Raw genomic sequence first — 11,173 nt, 5'->3', positions numbered from 1 at the left:
GATGAGGCCTGTAATCAGAGTAATTGACAGAGTAATGCCCCAATTATGACTAATACCACTAAGGCAGGATGGGATGTACTGAACTGCCAGGTCATGCAAATATACAAAAACTGGACTCACTGATACTTTGACATTTTGATACAAAGGCAAATATATCAATTTGTAAAAACTGTGACATAAAGCAAGAATGGGATGCCATTTTGAACAAGCCTTTATTAAAAGTTTGAATATACATAAAAAAAAAACATTTATTGCAACGTATAAAAATTACAAAAACAGAAATAAGCAGTGAAAAAGTTTATAGTTAATTTAATTTAAGTATTTTTTTTAAACTGTCTTCAGGTAAAAAACATTAATATTTTTAAAAAACACTCAAAAACAGCAAAAATCCAGATAACTGAGAGATAAATACCGTCGTGTAAAGCAAAGATATAAAAGGTCCTATTAATTTATATTTAAAAAAAACAACAAGAGAGAAATGATTTATTTTAGCTGCATTGATCAATGTCTCTCAAATGAATTGCCCTTTCCAATGAAGTATTCAACGTGACACAAATCACGTAAAATAATGCTCGCACCTACCTGAGACTGAAATACTTACTCTGTCTTACAAAGAGTAAAACATTCATTTAGAAATCCTGCATGACTTACTTTAAAATGCCAGTGCAACAAATGGACAGCTCAGTACTTTATATAGAGTTGTCGTTGTGTCTCATATAAGATATAACATATAACTAAGAACAGGATAAGCTTCAAGTGCTTTTACACTTTTCATAACAATATGTCATCAAATGTCAGATATACAGTTTTCCTACTACCTTCTAAACCAGTTTTCCTAGTAGGAATGAGAGCGATGCTCCCACAGCCAAACCCAGGACCAAGAAGAAGGTCATCAAAGAGCCAGCTGTCTCACAATCCTTACACCGCACCAACCTGAAGGAGACGAAAACATACAGTTACAACACTATCCAGTACAGTGAACACAACACACAGAGAGGTCGATTCATCTTTTTCCTTTATTCTTCAACAAATACACATGAAAGTTTTTCACAAACCATCAGTACAAGTGAAGTGCTTGCGTCTTCATGTTGCCTGTATTACTTTGGTTTACTTCCTGTTTTATTTTGAAGGTTTAAAACCTCGTGTGGCTTTCTGTTTCCCCCCTGTTGCCTTTCTCTTCCCTCTCTTGTTAATGCCTGATCAAGTTCAGTGTTAGTCTCCTTTTTTTGCCTGTGTTTAGTCTGTTTTTGTTGTCTTCATTGTCGAAAATTTTTTGTCATTTGGGATGTGTTTTCTCTCAATTATTGTGCAGCAGTTTGTTATTTTTTAGTTATTAGTTAAAGTACCTTATTTACTTCCTATAAATGCATCCTAGTTTGCTTTTTGTTCTGCAGTAGGGCTGGTGGAGGGTTTCAGGGACCCCTGACCAATGTTCCCTCTAATTTTTCATGTGTCTGAGCGAACACACAAACTCCCTGAGCGGACACTTGGACCACTGTGAGCAACAGCAGACGTGTGCACTGTGGTCACGCCAGCATCGAATCCATCCAAGTTACATGGTTTATTAAAATAATCAAATTACAGCATTTACATTCATGTTAGACTACTTTTAATTAACTGCTTTAGCCCCACTTACAATGAAAATTAAAAAAAAATCTTGTTCATGACCTGTGTAGTATGTTGACACAATTGGAAGTAAAAATAACTTGAACTCCAACTTTGAAAACACAACTTTATATTAAAAAAAAAAAGAAAAAAAAAAAAGCTTTGACTTGTATTATGAGTATGAGTCTGTGGTCTGGGAGAGAGTCCTGTAACTCTGTCTGCAAAATACAGCATATAATGACCAATGTTGGGCAATTAATTATATAGTAAATTATATAAGTAAAAGTAACTGAGTTTTGCAAACAAAGTTTTTTGCAGCTGTTTATCTAAAAATGCAGCCAAGGCGGTTTTTTAAATAAACATTTCAAACTTTCTACAGAACAATCAGCTGTTCTGCATCAAATTTGATGCCACACAAATTATTTGTGCCACTCCAAAAAATAATTTCTGTCCACTGTGAGATAAAGGAGAACAACAGCCTGATACCTGCAGGCCTGACAACAGGAGATGTATCACTGCTGTAACACCTGTAACATTCAGCAGTCGCCTCATTGTTCTGACACACACAACAAAACTATTGACTACACTACACACTAACTACACAAGATTTGCGCTAAATGTCTCAATACACCGCCGTCACCCCTAAAACTTCCCCCTTCCTAAACAACTAAATGCCATGTTGCCATATAATTTTTTGATTGGTTGACATGGTACATTTTTCGACCAATAGGAAAGGGCGGGGTTTTTTGGTTTTGTTTTTGCTCACAGGCGGAGAGCGTTTTCCTTATAAAACGCCGTTTTTACTGTTTCTTCCTGCAGTAAATATAAACAACGATAGTATTCAGGAAGAAAACCAAACATTGCAGATATTTTTATCATAACTCTGGTTTTACGTGGCCGATCAACACAATTTAAAAACTGGTATAAAGTCCACACTTTTTCCATCAATTGTTCCGTCTGTCCTGCTCACATCTCCAATGGTTGTACACGTTGTCATTAACGTGGCTTCACTCCACATCAGCCATGCCGCTTTGCTAGCCGGTGTCAGCACATAAGGACGCTGTCATAGCCTGTCAACCACGTTGATTAAGCTGCGTATATACCAATGTGAATCACATTATTGGCTGGACTATGGGATAAGGTGGCATCGTTCTAATCCCATACTCTGTCAGTGTGCTGCAGGGCAGCTGTGGCTACAATGTAGCTTGACATCACCAGTGTGTGAATGTGTGTGTGAATAGGTGGATGACTGAATGTAGTGTAAAGCGCTTTGGGGGTACTTAGGGACTAAGTAAAGCGTTATACAAATACAGGCCATTTACCATTTACCATATGGGAGCAGCCAGTCACTTACTAACACTGCAAAACAGAATCGTTAAAGTTTTAATTTTAATTTCAATTCAGGTTAGATTATTTTCTTTTTTTGTGCACAATGCAGATTTTCTGTGCGCAGAGACCGTGTCAGCAGTGCACAATTGCGCACGTGCGCAGCTTAGAGGGAACTTTGCCCCTGACCCTGTTCAAAATTCACGCCAAAAGATTTTTCAGTTGCACCATCCAGCCACTAGGTGCCACAAGACATTCTTCTTCTTCTTGGGTTTTGTTCATCCAGAAAATTGTGCTGAATGTCTTTGTTTTGTTCCACTGAAGTTTGTGACTTGAATGACGTGTTTCACAAGAAACACAGGAATGGTGTGCATGTGTCACTGGGTGTAGTGTTCTCAGTCAGTGGTAACATACATATAAGGTGCCATATAAAATAGGCGGTCTTCACCTTTGGCAGATTTATTTCTTTATTTCGGCTGAAATAAATCCTATGTTACATTTTATGTGTAGCTCATGTGCCCAACATGTGGGGACTCAGAGCTGTGACTGGCTTCTTGTGTCTGTAATTCTTGAGTTTGTTAAAGTGAAGCAAGGATTCAGTTTTCACCTACTTTCAGGTACAAACAGTTAATTTAATTTAAATATTCAAAGAAATCAAATAAAACTCCAATGGAAATTTTCTCATTCTTATTTTTTATTTTAGATTACTGTTTTATAGAGAGATTTTCTTCTCACTCTCACACAGTAAAAGTCCCTCACTATGCACCTGTGGCACTTTGACCTTATCCTGCTGCTGTAACACAATCATGTTCCTCGTGGGATCAGTAAAGTATTGATTTATCTTGTGCTTCAGGCTCCATCACATCTGCCTCATTGTAATCAAGTTGTGGAAGTTTTCACGTGTTAGCACACAAACTAAGTCACATCATTAAAGAGCAGTTTATATCCTATAGAGGGATTTTTTTTTAAATTGGGGTCTGTTGAGGACTCACTGTGGAGCGTAGGCCATGCAGAGGCTTGCCAGGTATCCATTTGAGAAGGCGAACAGAGCCATGATGACGACAAAGGCGCAGTCGTGGCGGAAGACGGCGGTGAGTTTAGAGTCCTGGACATTACATAACATGACCAGAGGGATGAAGACCAGGCGAGAAAACACAACGGCAGGAAACCAACGACTCTCCTTCGACGGCTGCACAAAAACATACAGCAATCAGTCACTGAAGTTATCTGTAACATCGCAACTTCAAAGTCAGATTAAGTATAACATAATGACTCAATGAGTGCTGTGTGGATTTCAGCTATCAGTCCTCTGGAGTCAGTAGACACGCCTGCATTTCCAAATCACATGACTGATTTAAGATGATCTAGCAGCAAGACACAGCCTCACTGAGTCTCAGTTTCAACTTGTGTCAAAAGTCTGGACTTTAAACTATAAAGTTTGTGGATTTTATCTGTTATTGTTTCACATCACAATAACAGATAACCATGCAACAAAATAACCATGCTTATATTGTCTATAATGTGGACACATGTAACTGTAAATAACTAGAAGCTTTTTAGATATTTTATGATGTAATAACGATGCTATCAAACTATTTAAATAATATATTTAGACTTGGAGACTGTAAAAATTCCAATACTAAAACAACTTTTTTTTTTTATTGTTTTCATAATCAAAATGGTATTTATTGAAATCCTTCAGTAAAGGCCGTTTTCCACAGGAATCCTTTGAAGTGGAAAAAAACACCTCCAGTCCTCACGAAACAATATTCAATTGGTTTGTTGATTTCTATCTTAGAAACAAAAATGTTTGAAGAAGGCAGGCTGCAGACTTACCCACTGGACGATATATGGGGTTGTGCGACCGGCCAAGTCCATGACATTGAAAACAATGAAACAGCAGACACAGGTGAACACATTGCCTGTTAGGAAGAGAAAGCAGAGGGTGGACTATAAGGAAGAATTCATTGGTGAGCGAGGAATTTTTGCAGAAAGTTTTCAATGGCCTGAGGGTTTCTCTTTCTCTTTAACTTGGTTAGACCATTACACAAACTTGTGCTGAACACATAACCTGCTCTGGAGTCATATGGCCAACCAGATGCTTCTGTAGTCTGCTGTAATGATGTCTTACCCCATTCAGCATTGTCGTAGACAGTCCTTACTCGCACTGTGATGACAGGAAACACCGACAGGGTAACAGCAAAGACACACGTCACGCACAGAGCCATCAGCCAGATCTGAGAAACACAGGAAGGTGTTAGTCAGTGATTCCAGTAAGGAGGCATTTGGGGAAAGACCAAGAGCCTAGTGCGTGAAGATAAGCTCCAGGAATACACGAGGAACATTTTTCATCTGAGGTTAGCAAAAGTTTATCAGCTCTTTGATAGAAGACTTTGTACAGCCTCTCAGAGCCAGTTTCCACTATTACATTAGAATGCGCCATCATAACAATTTTGGGTTGTTAGATTTGGAGCCACGGACCAGTATGTCTCTATGTAGGCAAAAGTCTAAACAGTTTAAAACATGTTATTGTGATCAACAGAGGAGGTTTGAGGGATTTAGTCAATGCTAGCAGAAGAAGTTTAAAAAATGGACACCAAAGCTAACGTTCACCTTCTTAAAGACAGCCAGGACTGAGGAATGTTCCTGATTCTCCTCTTGCTTACTGAGCTTCCCGTTTGCCTCCAGGTCCTTTTTATTTTTTTCTTTGAAAGGAAAAATCAAAAGAATCAGTTGTAAGCCTCATTAACACTGAACGTAGCTCGGCTAACATGTCAGCTATCTAACATAACGCTGAAGAAAATCATATTTTTAGTCATTATACTTAATAAGAACCAACCTGTGCTCTCAAGGAAGACCTCCTCCACTTTATCAGGCTGATGTCTGTTCAGATAGAAATCAGCAAACTTCTGCAGAGGAGTCAACATTTTCAGAAGACTGGAATGTGGCTTTTCTTCCACTGACATGATTCAATAAATTTTTTTAGTTAATATATGACACAGATTTTTCAGTTCAGTTCAAAACAGTCATTTTCATGTCCTTTTGTGATAGTGATTTTATGTGGTGTCTCCATACCAGGCGTGGCAGCAGCAGGTAGCATACCAGAGTCCCCAGAGTAGCCACACAGGGTGTTATGAAGTATCCCAGTGCAGCTGAGCTTTGATCTGATTTACCTGCAGGCAAAAAGCTTCATTTACACCTCCAAACTCCAATAATTTTACATTTTTTACAGTGTGATACTGGTATATTTAGATAACTAACGATGAAATACAAAAATAAATACATTTTGCCTGTGAGGAGGATCAATGCTTACCTAAAATAGAGAAGAGCATGGCTAAGGCGGCAAAGATCCCAGCGAGGCCCTGACCACTCATGAACAGAGTGCTGTAACGAGAAGGAAAGAGGCCCACCATGCCGAAGAGACTGCCCTGCAGCACTGCTCCGCACACTGCACTCACACAAGTTACATGATTAGTTAGACTATAATTATAATTATAGTCTATATATATGTGTATATATATATATATATATATATATATATATATATATATATATATATATATATATATATATATAATTAGACTAGAATTCTTGTCATATTTTTGGTAAAGACAATAAGCCTGAAAAGTATTTACAATTTAATGTTTGAACTACGTTGTGATTTGCCAGTGCCAAATGTAACATTTAGGGATCTGATACAAACATTTTACAGCTGCTACATAGTTCATCTGTAGCTATAAAAATGTTAGTGCAGTCATGTGATCGTTTGAGTGAACCTACTGTTAATGAACCAGATGGTTGCCATAGTAATGGCAAAGAAGTTGTCCGGCTCCATGGGGACCTTGACCAAAGCAGCAGTGAGAGAGAAAAGGAGGAAGATGCCGACCAGGCTGAAGGGCACACGAACACGCTCCCTCACACTGCACAGAGACATGTCTTCATTACCATCAGATAACAGCGGAGATAATCAGACTCTTTAGTTTTCAGGTAAACCTGGTCCTGTCCTGTCCACTAAGGACAGCTTGGTTCAACTTTTATTAACAATGACATCATATTTCTGTCAGTACCAGCCAGCTATGCTTACAGACTATTGCAGTAATTCCTAACAACATTACAGAGATTTGGAGCAAATGTGCTCGTTCATTCAGTCAGTTTAAAGAAAAAAACATTAACATTACTACTACTGCTACTGCTTAAAGCAAAAAAAAAAAAATACAAATAAATACATTAATCATATAATTAACTCTAATTCAAAAACTCAATGAATGTAAATTCTTTGTTGTTACTATCCCACCCATCTGCAACAGCGCAGCTGGAACGCTAACATCATGGAGGGAGGGTCAAGGGTCAAGTCTGGAAGAATTTGCGGCAGCATCTATTCTATGTTTGTAATAGTCCACTGTGAAAAAGTTCAATGAAAAATCTGAAAAGCTGATGACCAAAATGCTTTCCCTCTTGCCCTCACTGTGTCTTGGATTTCACTGTAGTTATAGTCAGTGTAATACTTGCTGGAAAGCATTTATTAAAATGAACATGTTATGTTGCCATTGCATGAGAAACTAGGGTCACTCATAACATTTCAGTAAATTTATGTTTCTGAATCTATTTATTTGTTATCTTAATCCTTTTACAAAGTTAGGAAAGTAGATTGCATCTTTGTATTATGGTTATGATGTTGTCTTACACATAAAGAATGATACATGGCCTCTTCTTCCTAGTAATAACTGCAGCTTATTTATTTCACTTTGGTATCAGAGGATACCTGAAGCCAAAGTGTCAGCAGTGGAACTGCGGAAAATGGAATTTTGGCGTCCTAGAGATTTAAAAACTTTAAAGGTCTTGTTCTTGTGACTCAAACTTAATCTAGAAGAGCCATTCAAGCAGTTTTAGTGCTCTTAACACTCACCGCTGATACAGGAAAGAGTTGAGAAGGGTAAACAGCAGCTGTGGCAGTTGGGAAAGCAAAGCCATCCAGCTGTCATAGCTATAGTCTTTGGAAGAAGTTCCTGATGTGCCAGTTGAGTTGAGACGTTCATTGAAATACTTAAAGAGGAAGATTAAAAAAAAAGCAATTTACTATAAAAGGACATACTGTACATGCTATAAGATTCAAGTAACAGCATAAACACAGAAAGAACAAGAATGATTTGAATCCCTGTGCAAAATTGCAGACATGTTTTTTTTAACTTATTTTCTTCATTTATCTTCTCAGTAGTGTATCATGAAAATCATAAATAAGAATAAAATACAAGCAGTTTTTAATTAAAATCATCATTATTTCATTATTTTAATAATAAAATCATTTAATTAAAATGTATACATTGAAACATCATCTATAAATAAAAAAAATCTATTATAAACCAATAGTAGCTAATCTTGTAACAAAACATGCGGAAACTGACCTGCCTACATACACAATTTATTTTCAAATTTAACAGTGCTAACATGTGATACAGGGATAGACGATAGTCATGATGGTCTCAATTTAGAATAAAGAATCTGCTGCTAAAAATGTGGAAAATGACGTGAACATGAAACCTTAGATGCTGTGATGAAAAAATTCCAGGGCAGCAGAGTTCCTAGACCGAGCACAAAGATAATCAGGGCCACAGCCTGTCCGCTGTGAAAACAAAATACAAGTGAGAAGTGCCAACCAGTATAAAAGAATCCTCCAATGTAAAGGAGGATTCTTTTAGATGTGTGTATATCTCTAGAAATCAGACTCACCGGTCAACAGGTGCACTCTTTTCATTCGACATCCTGATAGTTTGTCACGTCTCTGCGGATGTCAATAGAAGACCCTTAATAATGATTAAAATTATGTGTTTCCATCACATGTTTTGACCGAGTACATGCTCTGTTGATTGCAGGAACAGAAACTTTTTTTTTGTTCTTGTTTTTTTTGTACAACCATTTAAAAATACTAGTATAACTAAAATGAGAGAACAGTCAGGTGTCACAATAAGTTGCCCCACAAATTATTTGTGACTGTAAAAATTTGTTTGTCTGCCACAAGACAGAGGAGAACACCACAGGGATAAAAGTGATCGCCTGCCAAAAACTGATTTCCCGTATTTGACAAAAACGGATTGCTTGTATTTAAAATGCTATAAATAAGTTGTTGGTCTATAATATGTAAAACATATGTCAAAATTAACCCTCATGAATGACATCAAGTAATCATGGGCCACAAACAACATCCCTGTAACAATCAGTTTAAGTGGACAAAAAGGACCGGATTGGTTATAATGTAAGTACAATAACACAGAGTTATAAGGATACTTGACAAACAGGTAATTTATACATTTTATATATAACCCTGTTGTAAACCTTGTTCACCGAAGTCTATTTACCAACATACGTAAAGATATTACACATAAAAAACACACGGAAACATTGGAAATCAGTTTTTGGCAGGCGAACACTTTTTGGCACAACACCTGTCCGCGCTATAGGGGCTGAACCATGTGTTAATGATGGAGGGGTGGGGGATAACGCTATGCAATATGTTCAGTTTTAGAATTTATATTTCGTGTTAACTGTAGTTAAAGGTGTTAATGCTATCTTATTTTAATAAACAACACTGTCATATGCAAAACTAGGGTGGCAAGACATCATTTTAGGGTGGCACATGCCACCCCATGCCGCAGGGTTTGTCCTCTACCATCCGAGACTGGCTGTGAGTCATCGACTTGTGTCATTAATATGGATGACTGAGAACCTTCACAGACAATATGGATTAACGTCACATCTCCACATGTTGTCTTATCACATTATTCTACTTTATTTCTTAATCTACTGAAAGGAACATAATACATGTTCAACGGATTAAAGCATATTGCTGTTTTTTTAATATCGGTAACAACTGCCTGACTAAAGAAACTTTAGAGGATGGATCATTGAAGTGATATTAACTTTGAATAACTATATGTGTCTCGTTATTCTAGCGACGGAAGCTGCGTTTGAGTTTAATTAACCCCAACTTTAATTGTTTTGATGAATTTAAATTTACCCAGCAAGTTAAACGACGAGTAACCGATACATTAAGTAGTAACAAGTACACGTGATCCGATTCTTTATGCGATATAAACCAAACCGACAATTAACATCCAAAAGCCAAACGCTGTGTTGAAGCAAGCTAATAAAAACAAAGCACTCGAGTCGGAGCTGACCTGCGAGTCGAACAACGTCTTCTTCTGGGTATCCCTGGATGAATGAATGAAAACGCGGTCAAGAAGATGGTTGTGGGGAAACATGTGCCGCCAAAAGCGTTAGAACAAGGAAATGCGGAAACATGATGCGTCGGAACTGACTATTGTCGCATTATGACTTGAAACTTCGAATTAGTTCGAGTGCTTCCCCCGCTAGCAAGGATTGTGCTAATTACTCTAAGGATTGTAACATACAGTCCAATTAAGCATTCAAATTAAGTTCTTCTTCTTTTAACTAGAACTTGGCAGAGATGATGAGCCCCTTAGATTTGTGAGAAACCAGAAGAGAAAAATATGGAATGACATTTATGTTACAACAAATGCACGAGCAAATAATAATAATGATAATCTGAGCAAATAATTTCATTTCACTGGCGGAATTAAATTCCTCGCGCGTAAATTCAATAACCCGCGCGCGTATGAAGTTATGTGGAGGCGGAGCCCAAAGTAGGACGGGGTCCTTATATGATTGCTGGACACTTTAGGTTACTTGGTTAATCTGAGTTACTCTTATGCAGCTATGAAGTGCTGTTTTAAACCGTACTTGTTTACAGTTTGAAAAATAAAGTTTGCAAAATTAATTATTAACAGTTATTGCTTGCTGTACAGCAGTGGAAATACGCATAACTGTCACTGGATTACTTTAATGTTGAAGAACAAGAGGATTCTATGGCAGGTTTTAAAGCATCTGCAGTGCTGTCCCATTAATCTGCTGTACAGTATTGCACAGCTTCTAAAAAAAACTCATAACAAGGACCAGGAAAGGAAGTGGATCAGAATCTGGCAATTATACATTTGGCCAAAATCCAGACAGTTAAACCAGCCAGCAGAAAGTTGCCCAGTCTGCATCAACAGTGAATTTTGGAGGTGGGAACATGATGGTGTCTGTTTTTCAGTATTTCAGCAGCAGTAGGCTACAGCCACACTTCAAATAATTAAAGGATGAATGAAAAAACATACCAAGACATTCTTGATAAAACTCTGCTGCCAGATGATGCCATGGTGCCTTTCTTTCAAGTTCATCCCAAAAT

The 11,173-nt window shown here is 37.5% G+C and overlaps 1 protein-coding gene across 1 annotated transcript; it reads right to left on the bottom strand.

Moving 5' to 3' along the window:
* Positions 1-237: 237 nt before the first annotated feature.
* Positions 238-10,516, bottom strand: LOC146386207 (equilibrative nucleoside transporter 2-like). Its single transcript, XM_084932287.1, has 13 exons — positions 10,104-10,516; positions 8,659-8,710; positions 8,470-8,551; positions 7,838-7,974; positions 6,712-6,851; positions 6,245-6,379; positions 6,007-6,104; positions 5,771-5,840; positions 5,545-5,636; positions 5,063-5,168; positions 4,768-4,853; positions 3,924-4,120; positions 238-933 (listed from the first exon to the last, which is right to left on the bottom strand). Exons 2-13 carry the CDS (start codon positions 8,688-8,690, stop codon positions 822-824), a joined length of 1,287 nt encoding a protein of 428 aa, XP_084788413.1. The 5' UTR covers positions 8,691-8,710; positions 10,104-10,516; the 3' UTR covers positions 238-821.
* Between the last annotated feature and the right edge of the window lie 657 nt (positions 10,517-11,173).

This window comes from Perissodus microlepis, chromosome 6 (assembly GCF_051167445.1).
Source record: "Perissodus microlepis isolate ML-2025 ecotype Zambia chromosome 6, ASM5116744v1, whole genome shotgun sequence".
Taxonomy (NCBI): domain Eukaryota; kingdom Metazoa; phylum Chordata; class Actinopteri; order Cichliformes; family Cichlidae; genus Perissodus; species Perissodus microlepis.
This window is presented reverse-complemented; position numbering and strand designations above follow the sequence as displayed.